Source organism: Glossina fuscipes, unplaced genomic scaffold, assembly GCF_014805625.2.
Source record: "Glossina fuscipes isolate IAEA_lab_2018 unplaced genomic scaffold, Yale_Gfus_2 27, whole genome shotgun sequence".
Taxonomy (NCBI): Eukaryota; Metazoa; Arthropoda; class Insecta; order Diptera; family Glossinidae; genus Glossina; species Glossina fuscipes.
In genome coordinates this window covers 1,311-23,134 of record NW_023998422.1, presented here as the reverse complement: position 1 = coordinate 23,134, position 21,824 = coordinate 1,311, and the positions used below count along the sequence as shown (strand labels likewise).

General features: G+C 35.9%; 1 protein-coding gene across 1 annotated transcript; it reads left to right on the top strand.

Annotated features, from left to right (window-relative positions):
• The first annotated feature begins 15,937 nt into the window (after positions 1–15,937).
• LOC119635774 (enoyl-[acyl-carrier-protein] reductase, mitochondrial-like) lies at positions 15,938–17,080 on the top strand. The gene is made up of 2 exons (XM_038030776.1): positions 15,938–16,163; positions 16,224–17,080. The coding sequence occupies exons 1-2, from the start codon at positions 15,938–15,940 to the stop codon at positions 17,078–17,080; spliced, it is 1,083 nt and encodes a 360-aa protein (XP_037886704.1).
• The last annotated feature ends 4,744 nt before the right edge of the window (positions 17,081–21,824 follow it).

Below are 21,824 nucleotides of genomic sequence, written 5' to 3'. Positions count from 1 at the left end.
AATACGGTCAAATTGGGTGCTTCTTCTCAGCAAAGTATAGATGATTTTGACCGATCAGAGTGGTATCGTTGGCAATTTGCACAGTTCTTTACCACATTTTCCATTTCAGAGTCTACAACTTTTCACCAGCAGTGAGCTGTCGTCATTGTTTCATACGAATCCCATATGAGTCCCAAACTGCTGTGAATGCAATTCTTGTAAAACTTCACTTCTTCACTTTGATGAGATGTAGATCCTCACAGCTCTTAGCCGACAATCTTGTTGTAATGAGAGAATTCAGATTGATCAATACAAAAGCGCAAATGTCGCTATTATGCCAACTTAAAGACCAGATATCAATTGGGATTGTTCGACATCATTACGGGTTGCAGCAGCTAACTCAGTGCATGAACTATAGATATCTAGAATTAGCAATCTTGACATAGTATCAGCTCCTCTATATTTTATGTCAAAATCGAAAGATTCGAAATTGCACAGTGTTGCATTCTCGACGCAAAAACATTCGACTTAACGATATTATAACCAGCGTAAACTGTCGGTTTTATGCCAAAACTAATTGAACTTCCTCTAAACGATTCAAATGTTTAATATCATCCAGGGCCATTATGTTGACATCATCAATCAACAATGTCATTCCAGGTACGCCGATAAAAATTCTTCAATTTCGCACTGTCATCTAGTATTCAGAATTTCATACCAAAATGTTACAGACGCATATAAAACAAGACTCGATGTAATGTTACAATATGTCAGTCGGTCTTGAACTTCTATTTGAAAGTCTGAAGGAACTTGGTTAAATCCCATTTACCAAACTTTTTACCACCAGATATATTGCCAAACGGTAATTAGAAAAGCTCGTCGCTGTTATCTAATCGTTGATGGCCATGTCTGTAGAATACGGTAGCGGGACCTGCAATTTGAGGTTTAATCTATTCAATTTTATTAGAGCTCCGCATCATTAGCACATTGACTTCTTCGTCTCGCTATGAGCAAACTCTTTAGGAAGACGGATGTCTCAAATCCAAATTGTCATTCAATATAACGCATGTAATGGCTTCTAATGGCTTTAGGTTGTAGCTTCACTTTCGGATCACTGAGATTAGTTTTCAATATATTTTTTCAAGTTTTCTGTGGCTAACACTACATTTACGCTTCTGTATGTCCTCGTTAAAAATCTGCAAGCCACTCGCGATGCTGGATTGCCATAAGAAGTGCTTAGTCGAAATGTTTCGAAAATCACAGAAGTCGTGCCATCAAAATCACTGTAACCAAATGATCGTGAGAACGCAAAACCTTGACAGGTACAATTTAAGGGTTAACACTTCATAAAAATGAGCATTTTTTCTTAGGGTGACGTCTATATATGACTCCCACGATTTTATACACCCATCCATGTAGCCATCCAAGTGATATATGAACTTATGATGCTTCATCGAAAGCCCACGACGAAAGCTCACCTTTTACATGACATTAAGTCAAATGTCTAACGGAAGCTAATAACGATTTCGGAGAAGTAACCGATTGTCGCTGCCTTGAGTTTCACACACATCGAGGATGAGAACTCTTATATATTTCTATTAAATGCAAAAAATTAAATATAAATTTGAGAAAAATTAAAAAAAATATATTTTTAATATAAATATAAGAGATTTATTAAAAATATTAATTTTGCTGATTTTTTATATATTATCAGAGTTTCTTTATGGAGCATCCCATATACAGAGTCGCGACGGCGCCCAGATATCTTGTACAGTGGCATTATATATATATATATATATATATATATATTTATATAAGAGTGTATATGTGTCTGTGTACCGCTTATAGTACAATTGATACACACACAATTGCATACACGCGCATATATATCCTATATTTTTGGAAAACATAAAGAGGAATTCATTTAAATTCGTGTACCGTTTATGCAGCAGTTACAACCTAATAAAAAGTATTTTCGAATGTTGTAAATTCTGTACAAAGAATACGAAAACAAATAAAATAAAAAAAAGAAATTAATAAGAAAATTATTGATAAATAAACATGAAATGGCTTTCATGAAATGCTATTAAAAACTTTTTCGAGGGTTGAATTTTATATTCGACAGTTTAAAACAAATTTTAAATTTTATTTGCATTCATATACATACATACATACATACATACATACATTATGAATACGTTTTACATGTACACAAGCGGGCTTATAACGTCACTCGCATAATGCAATCAGTCATTAACTGAAATTGATATGCCGGCAATCAGCAATTCAAAGCGACTTTTATATATGTATGCGAACTCAATACTTAAGACGTGACCTATCGCAATTAATTCGAAGTAAACGAAATCATGATGTATAAATACTTGTTATACAGCCATAGGCAACACCTTCTTAAGAAACTCTAATATATTATGTTAATGCATTTTGCGTTGCATCGATGCCACATAAATGTTATATTGTCGTCAAGGCCGTATATTGATTGCATTATTTCTACGAAATTGTACAAAATTCCAAACATAAGCCTTGAAATAACTTCCACCACATGTTCTTCCCATATTGTGAAGCTGGATTTCTTAATTCATAAGCAAGCAAACGATTTCTTGTTATCTTGTTGTTGTATGTAAGGAAACAGCTTGTTCTGCACTGACAATCCGAGAGGAGAGAACATTTGCTTTGCTACCGGCCTATGTGTCACTTCCTAAGAAACGGCAACACTTCTTTTTAATAGTTGAAAAAACACGGCCGTGGTCCGCTTTCCTTTATTTGCTAACACGTGGACGATAATTGTTGCAATGGATCGCTACTTTTCGCTACGTTTTGTTTTGTGTATTATTGACTTTTAACTCTCCACTCCCTATCCTATTAACGTCACTTGCTCTTTACGCGGGTCAAAAAGCTAACTAGTTTTAAACTGCAACGGTTTCGCTTTTAATTACCGAACAGTGTAAGGTGTTCGATAGCAAATTGCTTCCGTTCTTGCAGTAACAAATTGCCTCTCATCTTACATCATTCAACTTCCCTCAGTGTCAATATGTTTGGCATTGCTTTTGACTCATTTCCATTACTTTTAAGTGTGTGCTACGAGAAATCACTTTCCTGTATAGAGCGTAAGCAACGTGAGGGAAGTAAAAAGAAACTCTTACACACAAAATTAACGGCAATTCAATGCATCAGTTCATGCCAAGTATCTACATTTACTGCCTGCACTTTGGCTCTGCTAAGGATTCCTTGAAATTAGTAAACAAACGGAAATAAAAAAAGTTCAAGGCGTGAACTCTCCATTGTTGAGGTATGTACACGACCAACCCCTCTCATGGCAATATAAATAGCGTTTGAACTATGGCCATTGTTTGCGAAGATATTTTGTCACTACTTATGGACAGAGATAAAATACCGAACAGACCTAGCGCTTAGAAGCTACAATAATTTCGTACAAGTAAACCACTGTACGTGCGTATATCCAATTACAAGCAATGTACACCTATAGCAACTTTCGTTCAGTAACACTAGCGACCGTATCACTTAGGGACTCATACAACTCGATTTATTGATTATGTCCATTGTCAACTAAACAATGGGAAGCGGAAAACAGGCAAAAGCGATACATGCAAAGTAAATCAATGCAATTCAAAAATGAAAAAACGTTAGGTGCCTTTGTATAAAAGTTGAGTTAATAATGAATGTAATAAATATAATAAAAAGAGTCGAGAACGGTTCGTAGTTCAATTACTTGATTATATACATTGCTACTGGGCATACTTGTGTGTGTTATCAATGATTTGCAGCGCACTTACATTCATGTATACATATATACAGCAGTATGGACAACTAAATTTACATAGAGTAATTGATACTGTAATCAAAGTTAAATGGTCGCATTTATGCATAATCAAGTCGTAGGAAAGCAAATAATGCAAGGCATACGCATCGGTAGAAGCGAACGACGAGACGAGACATTTATTCCTACGCACATAACTTATTTGCAGTTATATGATAACAGCAAACGTAGGGAAGAGATGTAAGTCCGGTATTTGATATATTACGCTTGGAATTAGAAAAATTAGCAGCGATATCCTCCCGTGAAAGTGTAGTGTACTACAGGAGAGTAAGTGCAACTGTGTCTAAAAGTTTTATGCGCATGCGAGCTTATATAGGCTCTGCTCGAGAAAGTAAAGAAATCCAAACTATCTTATCCCATAGTTTTAAGCAATGACGGAAGAAGCCTTGCACAGCCTAACTTTGCCATGCTCTTAGAACCTACTGGTTCTCTGTACCACAAAGGGATGGCTGAATAGGAACAATAGTTTTATGTGGATTCGATAGCACGACACTTATATACATAGAGAAGAAGTAATCTTTCAAAAAAAAAAAAAAAAATACAGTTACGCCATAAACTCTTCTTCGCCGTTAACGCGCATTTGGCTTAACATTTATAGCCGGGACTATAAAGTGATGATGCCGACTGTAAATTAGTCCTCAAGGATGCTTCGAGTACGACTACATAAACTTCCCCATGCCAGCTAAACCATTATGCTCGTCCCCTTCATTAGCAGAGTAGTAACAATCTTAGTCTGAATATATGTAACATGTGTACCAAGTGAGAGCCATTCAGTAAATATGATATTTGTGTTATATTTTTAACCTCCAACATTCATGTTACAGTATAAATTTACACAAATATTTCCAGTTCTATATATTATAGTGTATACTATATACCTCGAGGTGCATATTAAATCTCTCAAGTACGCCTAAGGCATACCAATCAGTTTAGGTATGTCTATCCGTTTTCTAATTTGTCTACAATGCTGAAACTAGTAAACCGTGCAATAAAGCGAAAGAACTAAAAGCAAAATCGAGAAACACTTGGTTTGATTTTGGACAAATGGTTTGCGAATCACGTTTTCTTCGCAACCATTTGACTTTTCATCAGTTTTGTGCATATCAACACATACTTTTCTTTTGGTTGTGTTTTCTTTAGAAACACTTTTATTTATTGTTTTAAATTTGTTCATTGGTGCGAAACTTTGATTTGTCAAAAAGAGTTTTTTTTTTTTTTTTTTTTTTTTTTATATATTAAATTTACAATCTAACGAAAGAGATGATAAGCAAACATGGAAAAAATAGCTGAGGTTATTGTCCCCCGAAGGAATTATGTTTAGATAAATATAAAAATGTTATATAAACCCTTAATTAATTCCACCTTTATATCCGACAAATGTTGAGAAAATCCAAATACCCAAACATTACCGAGAATTCGTCTTGGCCATATAATTGCAACTCATCAATGGATCTTAAAGAAGACTTCAATTCTACTATCTGCAATTGTAGGCGAATTCGCACTATAAAGCACGTTCTCTTTGACTGCCTTAACTTACATACATACATAAGGTTGTCTTAAACAACCATACTGTCGAAACATTTTCCAATAATCTATCAACTTGGATTACACAAGCGCGGTGCCTTACAAATACGTAAAGGAAAATTACAGGAAGCTACGCTTAAAAATAAAACGTATAAAACGGGTAAATCGGGAGACTTGTTCACTATTCGCAAATCATAAAAAATATTAATTGATGTATGTGCATTGTAGGCGATGTGATCCGCTAATAATATACCGAGTAAAAGAATGTCCGTCTCTGCTTGCAATCAACTATTTTCATACACAATTTGATATTGGATAACATATCAAGTGATTGGATGTCCGTAAGCCCTTGTCGTCGACTATTATCGTTCACAAGTTAGTAATGAATACGATCTACTAATAACATACCGTGTAAATAGATCTCCTCCTTGCAATCAAGTATTATCATTCACAATTTAGTAGTCGATACTATCCACTAATACCATACCAGGTAAATGGATCTCCGTCCTTCCTTGCAATCAATTATTATCACGCACAATTTAGTAATGAATACGATCCACTAATAGCATACTCGATAAATGAATGCCCGCCCCTCCTTGCAAACAACTATTATCATTCAAAATTTAGTAGTGTATGCGATCCACTAGTAACATACTGAGTAAATGGAAGTCCGTAAGTCCTTGTCGTCGACTATTATAATTCGCAAGTTGATAGTAGATATTAATAGGTTTGGCTCAAGAGGAATACATGTTTTCTTGTAGATTTTTCATTCCCGCGTAACATTCTTTTCACGAACGGTTCAGATGTGCAGCTAAAAGATTTGTATTCATTTTTTCAAAGCCTCCTCAGCAACGGCCGTTATCCAAATCCGACCGATCTTAGCATATACGCCATATTTATGTGCCATTAAAAAAAAAGATATTTTCTACTGAAAAAAGACAATGGAATGAGACGAAATGAAGAGAATTTATAAAAGAAATTTGAAATGATTATAATTTTAAATAATTTGATTGCGTTAAATAGCTGCGCAGCATATTCCCAATGCGTACAGGTTAAAAATTTGGAACACATAAAATATGAAATACATAAATGCTTATAGGAGCGTGTGTATGTTGCAAGAAATGTTTGTTTGTTTGTTGCATACGATTTAAAGATGTAAACACAAACAATAATTGGTTAGAATTTATTGCTTAATAGAATATACGCGACTAAAACGACAAGTACGTGACGGACTGTAGCGGAAGCGTTTAATAATCCGTTTGGCGTTATTACTATATATGTATGTAATAATAAAAGTGAACAAATATGAAAAAGGAAAAACGTTTTACGCAAAATTTAATTACTAATTAAAAAACTATTAAATAATTGTGTAACGTCTTTGTGCCCGATACAAGCCGCACACAATATACACACACTTGCATTCAGAATAAGAACGAAGAAGAGTGAACTTTGGTAAACGCTAAACTTCAATTTGAACATGTTCTAATATAGATTCATACAGATCATAAAGTTGTACAAAGACGAAGTGTATGTAAACGAGACGATAACGGCAAGAGAAATCGTTTCTAAAGAACAATAATTTTTAAAAAAGTTGATCTTAAGAGAGACGCAAAGCAATTCCTTTCAGATAAATTCATACCAACAGACTTCGGTGAAACTATGCTAAGCACTAAAAGGTTTCAATTCTCCGAAAGTAAAGGATGTCCCAAACTTCACGGAAGGTATGCGAAAAAAGTGACTTAACTCCACCAACTCTGAAGGAATGATCTAAAAAGAAGTTTAGCGAGATTGGATCATTTGGCTACCTCTGGCTGTCCGGCAAGAAAAAATCTCGAAAGAGTTTGCGGGAGTGTTGCTGCGAGTTCACAGAGATCAATACGGCATTGAGTTCATTCTGATGCGATTTATCCGATATGGTACTTCCTACATGGTCTTGGTTTTCTATCAAAATTACTTCTTGTATGCATTTTGGGACAACTTATATCGCAGTAAGCAAGTAAATGTATTCACACAGCCTTCGTTCATGCAAATGGCGGCTTGCATATTTGACGAATGTCAAAAAAAACGAAAAACGAGTAAATTCGTTGTCAATTAAAAAAAGGAGGTGGAAAACACAAAAGAATATATTAAGTGTTTGCAAAGATTTTGATCACTTTTTCACTTGAAAAAGACATTTACTGTGGAAGATTGGCACAATATATATTAATCAAAATAGTTTCCATCATTTTCTACAACATTTTACATTATTTTTGGCAACATGGTGAAATCACATCGGAAGAACTTATATTGGTTTGGCAGCGGTCTATCCACCATTTTGATCCATTTTCGCACTTCTTGAATTTTGCGTAGCCGCTTGCCAGCCAAGCCATGCTGCAGCGATCTGAACAAGTGTTAATCAAGAGGGGCCATATCTGGTGAGTACGCTGGGCAGAACTTCCCAATCGAACAGCAACAATGCGGAGCATCGCCATAAACCTCCGAACATATTTGGTGGGCTGCGGTAGCAGATTTTTTCAAATAAAATAAAAAACTAATGAATTTTGAACGAGAATAATTTCTAGCGCTGCATGATTACCGCCAGCGTACGCCAACTAAATGGATAATAAAAACAGAAAACTGATATTTTCATGCAGAGGAAGGTCGGAACAATCGAATTCAACAATTATGTACATTTCCCACATCTTTATCATTTGTACCTGTACAAGTCGCTGATTAAAATTTTTGCAAACGCTTCATAAATCAACAATGGATTACAGACATGTTCATGTGAATCATCGAAATCATTCTTCAGTGTTATCCATATTTAGAAGACGATTCCTGTAGCAGAATTTAAATGCATTGACTTTATGAGAAACCTCACTTCTAGAGAAAAATAGGCCAGAAAGTTACATTCCACGGGGTCCGAATTTCGCTTACCAACCACTATGTTTTTCGCAATCTACTCACCAAGTTCTTTCGTTTGATACCCATATCGCTGATATTATTAAGAAAAAATTAGTCACGATGTCTACCATATTCAATTTAAAATGAACCAATTTTTAGACATATAATATATCTTGATTTGAGGAGTGTACAAAATAGTTTTAAACATTCTGCCTTGTTTGCGTTATGATAAGCAAGCATAAAACCATAAAAAAAAAGTGAAAAAAACAAAACTTAATTACTTATAATTTTGTGTGGGCATGGCGGATTTTTTTCCATTTTTGCACGTAAAGAATAGAGTGTTTCGTGAAGTGAGAGTGGATAATTTCAGCCGCCTAACTTTTGTAATTTACGGGCAAACATTCAAAAATGTTTGTTAAAAAAACGGAGTTGCTTTCAGTTTAATTTCCACTGCGCGCTTCCGCTCTGACTAGTTTGCCCCGTTTACAATACCAATCTGCGTACAAAGATTCCCAAAGTTTCTAACAAATTTGAAGTCGATATCTTACTACGACTACGAAAGTGTCAACAAAAGACATACACACGGGCAGACATGGCTAAATCAACTCAGAATTTCACTCTGAATTGATTAGAATATATGTAATTTATATGGTCTCTGATACTTCCTTTTGCCTATTACGTATATTATGAAAAAAAAAAAAAAAACAAAATGAGTATACCCGCCTCTTACAGTGGTGGGTGTAACAAAATATATACAAAATTCTATTTTATTGTCGCGACATCTTTTTTGTACACACTAGATATGTGTCTAAAAGACAATATTTGATATTCTAAAATATTGACAGATTACTTTTTAAACGTCTTCGCAACTTATTACAAGAGTTTTACACAATAATATTAAATTAAATTAAAGAAATATCATTGCAAATATAAAGAAAAGCTTAGGCAAGCTATTGTAGAGATAGTTTTCAATAACAATAATAAATCAACGCCTTGAAAATCGTGCCATTAATACGTAACGCATAGTGCGATAATGATAACAACAATAACAACAACAGTCATCACAATCAGAACAAGAATAATAAACTGTATCATTAACCAAAGCAATAATAATAACGAAGGAAAAGTTAAGCAAATTTCAACCACAAGAAGACTAGCAAGCATTATTGTTAATAATAATAATAATAATAATAACAAGAACACATCACTTGCGATGGATGATTGCATTATTATCAAATGAAAGTTTAAATTTCATTTTATTTATTGCAGAGCCATGCAATACGTATATACATACAATTACACATACAAACAAACAAGCGCATCAAGCAATCACACAGGCATGAAGGCAACAGAAAAAAAGTACTCATATAGTCGAGATGCAGTGAATCACACAAAACTTCCGTCAAATGAGTGCTAAATAGGAATCTTCATGAAAAGCAAATTAACAACAAAAGTAAAGTACATGCAATCGCAACTTACTCCTGCACATAATATATATATATATATAGAGCAGGGGGACACAATGCAGTGCAATGCAACCAACCATACTACTACATGCAGCAGATGTCTACAGAAATATCATTAAATTCAGATCTGCTTACTCGAAGATAATGAAAACACTGTACAATCTACTTGCACGACCAGCTCTCGTATGCACAGCTGCACAGTTCGAATTTGATGCAAAAATTCCTGATGAAGATATCGCCATATCAGCAAAGCCATCTTAGTAACGTGAGGCGCTACTTCTCCGCAGGAAGTCTAATGAACTCAGAATACCTACCGAGTGCGGCTTTTGTACAAACGCCGTATCTCTGGCCAATTTGACCACAGTGTCTACACAAAATACCCTACTAATCATACAGTCAAAGGTTAGGCAGCGCGAACAGCTCGATACCTCGTCAGAGCGATGAATCATAAATGACAACCAATCAGTGAATATCCTGTCGGTATGCAAAAGAGCATCCATGACTGTTAAACGACTTTCAAGGACAACATTGTTTGGATGCCTAAGATTTCGAAACGAAACGGACACTGCTATCAAAATCCTCTCGGATAGCAAAATAGCTGATAAACTCAGACGGACCTAAATTCTGATGGACACGTGCTCTTCCACCACCTTTTTCGGTGCGTCCGACGGAGAGACAGAAACGAGTGCAACGGCAGAAACTTTTTCAGATGCCACCGCAACAACCTTCTTCTTCGCTAACTGTTCAGAAAGCCAAGCAGAATATCAAAAAAAGCAACCCTGACTAATTTTGTAAACGACATCCGTTTATTCATCCCTGCAGCGAAACTGAGTAAAAGTGCTGAACTTGAAGCTGTGGTGTATGTTTAGTAATTATTTTCATTATCCTAGAGTTTGCCTGAACCACATACACACATGTCGTTGATGTTCGTGATTATGCTTTTCTGTTCGGAGACAGCACTAGGACTTGGTTCTTTCATTTGCAACCTGTTCTGCTATCTTTTTGTCCGGCTTGTGTAAGTGGAAGTTTAAGGCAGTTGAGAAATGATTTTATTCGATTTACATTTGCTTAGAACGCGAAAGTTGTGAGGGTTGTTTGTACATTTGGAGTGGGGAGATGAACTATGCTTTGATGGGAAGCATAGATGTGCCGAAACTCTCACCTCCCAGCGGTGGTCCCCGGGCAACGGCTTCGGCCGGCTAAGAAGAGTTTAAGGTTTTGGGCTGCTAACTCGGCGACGAGTTTCTGAGAGGTGGTGGAGGGGTTGGCTGGAAGAAGAGCTCTTACTCAATAGCTAGTTACTACCGAGGAAATATATTGAACGGTATTTAAGTACAATGAAGGTAGTAATGTAGCGAGTGCATGGTAGAGTGCATTAGATTAGTCTACCATGTCCAGTGCAATACCCGAGACCTATATATCTTGAAGAAAAGTAGTTCACTGGTGCTGGCAACCAGGAAAGTATGGAGATTCCGAAGCAAGTACGGTTGTTTTTAACAACCGCCCAAAGTATGCCATAAGGCTTTGCAAAACAAACTGGGAGCCACGTGGGTCAGGAAGCTCGCCTCACAAAGCCACGTATGCCTGCGGGTATATGATGGACTTTGTCCTTAAGTCGTAATAAATAAATTAATTATACTATTAATGCAAAAAGGAATTGACGGACGGCCTTCCCTTTGGCCGATTGATAGAAAATGTCTGGTAAATTAATTAAAACATGCAAAAATGGAAAAGGGATATGACGAATAAGTTTTCCCCTTTTACCTATTTTTACTTTTGAACACATGTCACGGATGCCTGCGGGTAATGGTGGTAATTGATCAACAGCACAGTGGAAGCCTTATGGCGGAAGCAGTCAGTTGATCAATTTGTGAGTCCTGACTGCTTGGGTGCGGCCCTTCGGGGAGTACTCGTGGTGGTTGTGGTTGGCGAGTTCCTAGCTAAAATGGAACAATTGAGTGCAGCTAGGCCTCGCCATTCACCAGAGTGGGGTTTATTGTTCCATACACAATAAACTGTTCTGGACTCTGGTGCTGTTTAGGCCCCTACTTTGTGGGGATTGTCTAACTCGCCAGGGGGCGTAGTACGCTTAAAAGTGGCTTGGGCCACCGTGGGGTTAAGCCTTTCAGGCAGGAACCCACGTTAAACCCTTGCCACAAATTCTGTACATTTGGAACTAATTTACAATAGAAAATATTCTCAGTTAATTCTGGGTTTGCTTCTGCATTTATCGCGATATAAATTACTTCTGTAATTTGCAAAAAAGAGTTCAGTTCTTTGTAAATGCCTTTTGAAATAATTTCGATGCTGGCGGATACTTTGACTTCAGTACTCTTATTTGGCTTATCTATCATCGCTCCTTTGTTCTTTTTAAATACTTAAATTTCGTTAAGTTTGGTCTTGATTCCTTTATTCAGTTAATTTTTTCCTTATAATTCTTTAGCTCCTCTAATTTGTTTTCACTTGGTCCATTTCTATAGGTCTTGCCATCTAATGCCTCACATTTACAATTATTCTACTTATGGAGATGTTTATTTCATCTCTTCTCTCCATGTGAAGAACCTACGTTCTTTAGTTTCATTTTGTTTAAGTTTTATCAAAACCAGCTATATATTAATTTATTTATGTTCCAACATTCTGTACAAAATTGAGGTTAGGGAATCTCAGACACTTCCTAAGCATCTGTTATCGATAACAGTAGCAGCGCTGTTAATTAGCAGCCATTTGCACGCCTACCCTTCTATTCTTGTTATTTATATGTTTTTTAATAACCTGCACTACTTGTGGTACAGGGTATATTGTGTTAGTGCGGTCGTATGTAACATGCAGAAGGGCTTCAAGTAGATCCTCCTTTTATTATACCGCTCGATTCAGAATCATAATCTGAGTTGATCTAAACCTGTCTCTCCGTACGTCCGTCTGCCCGTCTGATGTTTGTCCATGTAAATTTGAGTTCAAGCTGCAGGTCGTAATTTCTGAGATGTTTCGATGAAATTCGGTGCAGTGACGCGTTTTCACCCAAGGGCGAACGCTATTGAAAATGGTTCGGATTCTGTCCACTTTTTCGAATACTTCCCATACAATGCCCTTATCGTTATATGGAAAAAAATGCAATTTTCAAAATTTCCCAGCAAAAGTGGCGAAAAAGTAGTTTTTGGGCATTCTAAATTAGTATGGAAACTTTGGACCAACAGGGGGCAATTCTTAAACCCCCATCGCATATAACGAAAACTGAAGTGCATACGACAAAAAAGGGTCTAATTTTCAATGATTCACGATGCAAATTATATCCTAATAGCAATTTAATATAAAAAAATTAATTGTATCAAATTCGGATAATTTCGGCCTATTTTTTGGATCTTAGGCTAGTAAGAATTTTCACGAAAATTGATCGTTTGTAGAGTAGAAAAGTTTAAGTTTTAATACGTGGTAATGAAAATTGAATCATAATAATAATTTCATACAATAATTAATTTTAGAAACTTTGGACTATCTACGCCTACGTTTGGATCATGCCTTATGTAAAAATTTTCACGAAAATTTTCACTTGTTAGAGTGGAAAAGTTTGAATATTTTTTGATGAAAATTAATCGATCCATAATAGCAAACTGATTGTAAAAATGGACTGTGATGAATTTTGAAAACTTACCTCAATTTTGAAGCCGCTAGGGCAAAGGCATTTACTTTTTTAAAATGTGTTCCAATAGTAAATTGTTATTGATTTAATTTTTGTTTTCCTTTGGCAAAAATACGAATTGCGTTAAACAATGTAGTATAGGATATTGAAATGTCGACTTAGTCCGACAATAATGTTTTCACTTGTTAATATTTCATTCATTTATTTAATTGTTTAATTCCGGAATATAAATAATATAATTATATAATGCAATATGAACAGGCGCCGTGTAAAACAGCTCAAATGTGATATGAAAAATTGAACAAAATATGTCAAATGTATGTGTAAACGAGCAAAATGAATAAATATACAAATAAAAAGTAAATTAGATAAAGACAAACATAATATACTAACTACAGCATCATTTTTTTTTTTAATAATTAAAAATTTATCCATATTTCTTAACATTGAAAGAAATTTCATTAGAATTTATTGAAGCATCGACCGAATATAAAATTTCGAATTCTCCAATGTGGCGAGGGGAAAATGTATATTTGCTACATATATATCTGGTGTTTGGTCTTTTTGCGTACATGTACACTTATATAACATAATGCGGATTCTCTTCAAACCGGAGAATTATATATGCTTCTGCTTTGCAGGCATTTGAGAGAATGTGACGTCACTTCTGTACCGAGCTGCAATCGGTCTCGTCGTCGCAAATGCGCTGCAAGTACATCAAAATATCTTCGGATCCACGTCATTCTTCGGGGACATCTCGGTTGCGAGTGATAAAAACAAGACTAGAATTGAGAAATAGAAAAAGGAACTAAAACGGGCTGCAATTGCATTTAAAAAATAAAAATAACAAATGTCTTAAATTGTTTTAATAACAATTCTAAATATAAAGATTTAATATATCTGTCGCCTTAAGGGAGAATAAGTAAAATTTCGGGTCGAAAGGGAATAACTAAATTTGCTTCATAACGCAAGCAATTGATTCATAATTAATAAACAATTAAGCGTACTTATCGCAACGCAGACATTTAGAAGGCGGTCGTTTTTTCCATTACCGAATGGTGATGCAAATGATAATGGCTTTAACAATTTTGCAATCCCAAGTGTGTCTCGATTAAGGGTTTTCTCTCAGGATAATAACTAAAATTTTGTCTCGAACTCAGTTAGCCTGTCGGTTGATGTCCCATCGTTACAATTATCCAAATTATTAATGAGCTGTAAAGACGAATCAACGATGATTGGTAACGACGCTCTGATCAATGGCAGGAAGGGAAGGCCAATGCTTGAATTCGTAAAAACTTTGATACTTTGCGTCCTGCTATTGGCTCCTCTTAAAATCAATCGCTTCATCGTTGTTTGTTTCGGTGTACGTAGAATTTAGATTTTTCGTTCCATAGTTTTCTGTATTTTCCTTGTTGACCTTAATTATACATACGCAAGCGTAATTTAGGTGAAAAATTTTCGAAATAATTTCGAAACAACAAAAATTCAATATGACGTATAAAATTATGAAAAAAGCAAGTAAGAACATGTGGTTGAGCAAGGCCGATAATTAAATATCCTACACCACATCGTCTAGCACCATTTTTTATTTTTATTATAGAACACAAAAATTATATCTTGCTTCTATATAAAGGCATTTGTTTCATGTGCGTACAAGTTTAACTACTACATAGCGCAGGATCCAAAAATAAGCGTAAATGGTTCACATTTTATAGAGTTCATTTTTGTATGAAATTACTATAATAATATGGGTCAATTTCCATCACTACACATTAAACATCAGACTTTTCTGTTCTACTAAGAATCAGTTTTCGTGAAAATCGTCTTCAGAATAGGACCCAAATAATAGGCCGAGATGGTTTAAATTTCGTACAGTTAGTTTTGTGATATTAGATTACTATTACGCTATAATTTTCTTTATCAAGCATTGAAAATGATACCTTTTTGTCGTATGAACTTCTGTTTTCATTATATGCCAGGTGGCTTAAAAATTGCCCCAGACGTTCAAAGGTTTTCATACCAATTCAAAATGCCCAAACACCATTACTTAGCCACTTTTGCCGAGAAATTTTGAAAATTGCAATTTTTTCCATATAACGAGTTTTGAAAATATGGCGTTATATGGGGAGTTAGTCGCAAAAAAGTGGACCGATCCGAAACATTTTCAATAGCATTGCGCCCTTGAGTGAAAAGCCGTCACTGTACCAAATTTCGTCGAAATACTTCAGAGACGGCATGAACAGACATCAGACGGACAGAGGGACAGACAGACTTAGATCAATTCAGTTAATGATTCTGAATCGATCGGTCAAATAAATGGAGGGCCCATCTTAAGCCTTTCTGCATGTTACATGCGAACCCAGTAAAAAGTATACCCTGTACCACAAGTGGTGTAGGGTATAATAATACGAAATACACAGAAGTAATAAAATAAATGAATGATAATAATTATATCTAAACCCTTAAGTCTCACACAAAGAACTCTGTGTTCACATTGGGCCTTTTTTTCACAACTCAGAATTTTCGGTCATCGGTTTGGAGAATTGGAGAAGAAAAAGAAAAAGACAATTTTACTTCATTTGTAGAATTAAAATGCAAAATATAAATTCGCGAAGACTTTTTCAAAACTCTTTCGATCTAAGACAATGGACTCGAAAAATGGCAATTTTGGCGAAAGCGTTGAAATTTTGTAAGTACGGTGAAGCTGCTGATGTTCTTGAATTGGTGCAGGAACAGCTACCACCGCCAGAAAAGAACCAAGTTCTTGTAAAAATTTTAGCGGCTCCCATAAATCCATCGGACATTAACACTATACAAGGTGAGTGCAGAGGTGTATTTGCTATTCTTCTATAACATCGAAATTAAAATACAAATTTAGGTAAATATCCAGTAAAGCCCAAATTTCCAGCCATTGCCGGCAACGAGTGCGTGGCAGAAATTCAAGAAGTGGGTTCATGTGTTAAAAATCTTAAAATAGGACAATGTGTCGTACCATTTGTAGCGGGCTTAGGAACTTGGTCAACACATGCTGTATATGACGAAGATCAGTTATTGCCAATTTCTGATAAAATTGGATTAGCCGAGGCTGCAACGCTTACAGTAAATCCTTGTACAGCCTATCGAATGTTAAAAGATTTCGTAGAAGTTTTACCTGGACACTGCGTTATACAGAATGGAGCTAATAGTGCTGTAGGTCAGGCAGTGCATCAATTGTGCAAAGCATGGGGAATAAATTCGGTTGGGGTTGTACGTGATCGTCCCGACATTCAGGACCTGAAAAATTATCTTAAAAAATTAGGTGCTACGGAAGTCTTAACCCAAGAAGAAGTTCGTACCAGTAAAATTTTTAAAGAAAATCAAGTTCCGAAGCCTATGCTGGCTCTTAATTGTGTCGGAGGAAAAAGTGCTACCGAAATTAGTCGCCATTTAGATGACAAGGGTGTTATGGTCACATATGGCGGTATGGCAAGAGAGCCAATTGCGGTTGCTACTGCCGCTTTAATATTTAAGGACATTTCACATCGCGGTTTCTGGATAACACGTTGGACCAACGAGAATTGCACTGCCCCTGAAAGATTCGAAATGTTTGAAAATTTGTTGAAACTGATAGAGCAAAAGCAATTTATAGCTCCCGTGCATGAAATGGTGCCATTAGAGAAATATAAAGAGGCTACGAAGGCATCATTAGATCTTAAAGGATTCGCTGGGAAAAAATACATATTCAAAATGCAGTAGTAAGGAAAGAAGATGTTGTATTCTATTGTGTAATGGAGAACCCAATGAATAGAGATTGTGTGTTTTCTTGAAAATCTGCGATTATTAAAATAGTCGCGGGTCGTTTGCACTGCGTTCATATTAATCATTTGTAATTTTTAAAGCGAGTTCTATCTTAGACATCGTTTCGTATCCGACTATAATTTTCATACATATAAGCGCAGTCAGTTCCTTTGGTAATGCCCCGCCGTTTTTTTTTTTTTTTCTTTGTTTATTTTTTGGTAGAGAAATATATGGTTGAAAATACGATTACGAATTATCAAAGTTCTGCCATAAAAACGATTCGATTATTGCTACTTCACGTGCTTCAATGCGAAGAGGGTTGCAAAAATTACCCCAGCCGGTTCAAAGTTTTCATACCAATTTAGAATGTCCTACTACTTTTGCTGAGAAATTTTGAAAATTGAAATCTTTTCCATATAATGACTTTTCAGAATAGGGTTTTATATAGGAAGTGGTCGAAAAAGTGGACAGAATCCGAGCCATATTCAATAGCGTTCGTCCGTGGTTGAAAACACATCACTGTACCAAATATAAAAATTACGTAGCTTGAGCACAAAATTTCATGGACACAACGGACAAAGCGACAAAATAATGGACAAGACAGACATAGCGTCTTCCTCTATATATTTATCTTTTTTTCTTTTGTTCTGGCCGAGCTAGTCAGGTGTAATAAAAATAGCCCCAGTTCCATGCGTTACTTAAAAAATGGCGCCCAACGAAAATCTAAGTAAGCGGACAATTTTTTTTAAACTCTCTGAGTAATTCAATTACTCTTTCAGCTCTTTTGCATAAATCCCTTTTTCTTTTTCAGATATAACTTGGTCACCATATTTGTTACAGACTAATGTCTTAAAACATTAGCATATCTAAGGCTATCTATCGGCTCTATTGAAAACTCTAACGCACTTGACAGTTAAGCCCACGACCACTGAGTTGTTAGTCGAGACCCCTTTGCCTACTCTGCCACTCAGGATGGTGCATAATTATCAGGCGTTTTAAAACGATATTATCAAACATTCTTGAACACTTTTTACTGTGAAAAAGAAAATATGGAAATTCAACGGCAACGTTTTTAAATGATTAATCCAGGTCGTAGTCACCACCTACATGCACAATTTTTTGAAACGACGAACGATAGTTGAATGATCCACATTGAAGTTGTAGACTAGCATTCGAGTTGCCAAGCTTTCGTCCTTTTCCACCTTTAGCGAAAGTGCCTGGTCGTCGAAATCTGATGGTCAACCTCCTCCCGGTAAACCATTCCCTCTATCGTCTTCCGTTTTTTCCGGCCTCACCGAAAAATTCGTTGAGGTCGCGAAATAATCTAACGAATCTTACTATAATCTAACGAATATGAGTATGATTATCGATACCAATTTGTAAAACATAAAGTAGAAGGATATTTTCATTCATAAATTTATAAAATATTCTAAATTTGTATTAAAATATAGCACGTTAAAGAGACAATTGTGCGCAAGCGTATTAATAATGAAATTAACATTGAACATTGAACTATCCGAAAAAGTGGAGGGTGAAGTTTTGCAATTTTTATTCGTCGCTGCTAAGCTTTGTGCAGTGTAAAACGCACTGAGTGCTTCGCAATTTTTTACACAATCATTGACATTTAGGGCTTCCACGTTGAACTTTGATTAGTCGATAACTGACAATTTGCATGAATTCAAACGTAAAAGTTTTGCGAAGAAAAGGTGAGCATATGTGCTAAGCGCCAGCAAAATAAAAAAAATTAGGGAGCATAGGTAATTAAATATACTTAAAATGCTAGAAGAAAGATGTTTGTTTTTAAGAGAATTATACCGATTTTAAAATCTTAAAATTATGAAAAAAAAAATAGGAGTGCAAATAAACTCCTGTAGACACCTTGTGTTCCCTCCAACGATAATTAGCTCCAGTCTTAACATCAATATCAACATCAGCAGTAGCGGGTATACGGCTTTCCAGTGTTGTTAACGCGACCAGGCTTTTCATCGTATTCCTTTTCTAGTATATGACCGTTTTTTTATTTGGAACTTAACGAAACTAAATAACCCGATATATATACATAACTAATTATAACTGCATATAAGTTATTTCGCTTCTAATGGTACTGAGCTTTACAATCCTTTTTCCCTTTCTTTTTTTGTTTTAAAAGGAAAGTAGGATAGAAGGAAACATCGTGGCCCCTCATACAAAATAATGGGCTGAAGGAGACTAGGGTAGCATATTGCGTCTCCCCTTTGTTTTCATAAGGGTATAACACGTGTATTCAATCGTCCATGGAGTGTCTGCGCGGTAAGATTGAAACGGTCTCCCGACCAAAATAGTTAGCTTTTCAATGAAAGGTGCGTCTGATCTTTTTACCTCTTTCACGTATGTAATCTTGTCTTCCCAAGACATCTAGACATTTTATGTTACATAACAATAGCGCCCAACGTCTAAAAGGAAACAAAACTTACGATACCAGATCGCAGGCGATTAGGTTGGAACTCTTCGCAATATAATGTATAAGATATAACTGCTTGCAAACAATAAAAAGATGCCCCTCACATATTATATTACATATCCGGGCATAGTAAACAAACAATGCCAACAATTTAAATTAAACGAATTATCGTTAGATCAACGCAAGTGCTTGATTTTTGTCATCGGATTAAAATCATAAACGAATTTTGATATCCGCACCGAGTTATTGCAAAATCCTACAAAAGAAGGCTAACGACCGAATAATTTGAGGGTTGATATAGCGCTTATAGAAAACCCTAAAACAGAGACTAAATACAGATTTGGGAAAAACAAAAAATTTGTTTGTATATTCCCGCTGGTTTTGTGGTGGTATACATTTTGCTCGCAAGTGCTCGTACCGAGAACACAAATCTAAGCAATACAGTACGGTTGGTCACCATAACATATATAACGTATATTACAAGCACAACAGACAAGTTGACCGAAAAGTTATTTCGAAAATGTTCAAATGTAGAAATTAAGAATGAAAGGCTGAAGCTACAACTGCATATAGCTGCTGATATTATTCTCATATCAGATCGCATTCTCAAAAAGGTCTATCCTACAGATACAGTTAAGCTGCAGTACACAGCCAGAAATACGATCGAAGGATTGCCATTTTCTCATCAATTTAAATATAATGTTAAATTCAAACACAGAAATGCTTTTGTTAAATGCTTCGTTCATTCTGTACATCAATGATCTTCCTTCGGTGATTAAATCCATCCATATCCTAATGTGCGCCGACCATGTTAACATGTTCTCTCCCTTTTTCTTGGATTCGCACTCGAATCACCTTCAAATTGACTTAAATAATTTGGTTACATGGCGCTCATTAAATAGTATGAAATTAAATCTAAAATATTCAAGAAGCTTTTCTTCTCAAGCAGGAATTTATTCACTGCTAAGTATTCCATCGGTTCAAAAGTTAGAAAATGCAGATTCGTTCGTGTATTTAGAGGCTGTGTTCCACCAAAGACTTCTGCACTACGAGTCCTCTTTAAACGAAACGACGCCTGTCTTAGATTTCATAAAACGGTGCTCCAAAGAGCTTAACGATTCTTACGTTTCAAAAAGACTGCAAATGTCAGTCCAATACTAGAGTATGCTTCTGTTATGTTGTCTCTTTCCTGCAAGTGCTATGTAGATTCAATTGAATCTGCTCAATAGCAATTCTTGCTGTTCGCCCTTAGAAATTTGGGTTGGGACACCCTTGTCTTTTTTGTTGTAAACATTCTTCTTGCACAAAAATGAACCTATCGACTTCAAATTTGGCAGAAACTTTAAAAGCTCTTGCACGCATGTTGGTATTGCAAATGGGCCAATTCGGTCGAAGGACAAGCCCACAGTACTACATAAGCTGAGAAAGCTTGCTTTTCAAAACGAATAAAAAATTGGTTATTTGCTCATTACTCACAGACCATAGCAGATATATGTACAAAAACTGTAGCGCATATTCTATGGGCGGTTCTGCAGAAATATGAAAAATTGATCACGCCTATCCTACATAATAATGTATCAAAATTTAATTTCTTTTCAGTACGTTCAGGGGAGCTTCAAAAACCGCATAAAGTATATAAATTCTTGGCCACTTTCAAATTTGAAATGCATCCACCCAAAATATGTCTGTCTGTTTACGTAACTGTATACTTCGTGTGCTTTTTGTGACCATAAGAAGTTTTTGGGATGACGTTTGTCCGCATAGTGTAAATATCCAGCATTATCGCCGACTACGAAATAATTATTGCTGTTGGGATTCCATAAAACCTTCTCCACTTCATTCACTATTTTCCATTTAACAAAACTAGAGTTTACCGATTGATTATCTCTACAATCAAATAAACGAACCCGACCGTCGGCGCAGCCGGTAAGAATGTGCTGAGCTTCATCGGGACTAAATTCCAACGATTGAACCTTTTCTTTAAAAACTGTTCCATAAGTTATGATGTCTTAAAGAAAGTTTACGACGCTAGGGTTGGTTCTATCTTAATTTCTCACGTGGAAATTTTAACATTATTTTTCATCCTATTCTAGCAATCTAGTTTAAGCACGAAAGTAGCACAGCGTATGTCTTTCGATCTATTTAGTAGCGGCGCGGGCGTGCAGACACGCTGTGAATTTGTGCGTATGAAAGGCCCCCAAGGGAAGGGACATGCCGAAATGCCCGTAACTAAACCCAAACCACCCTTTAGACGGACCTGCT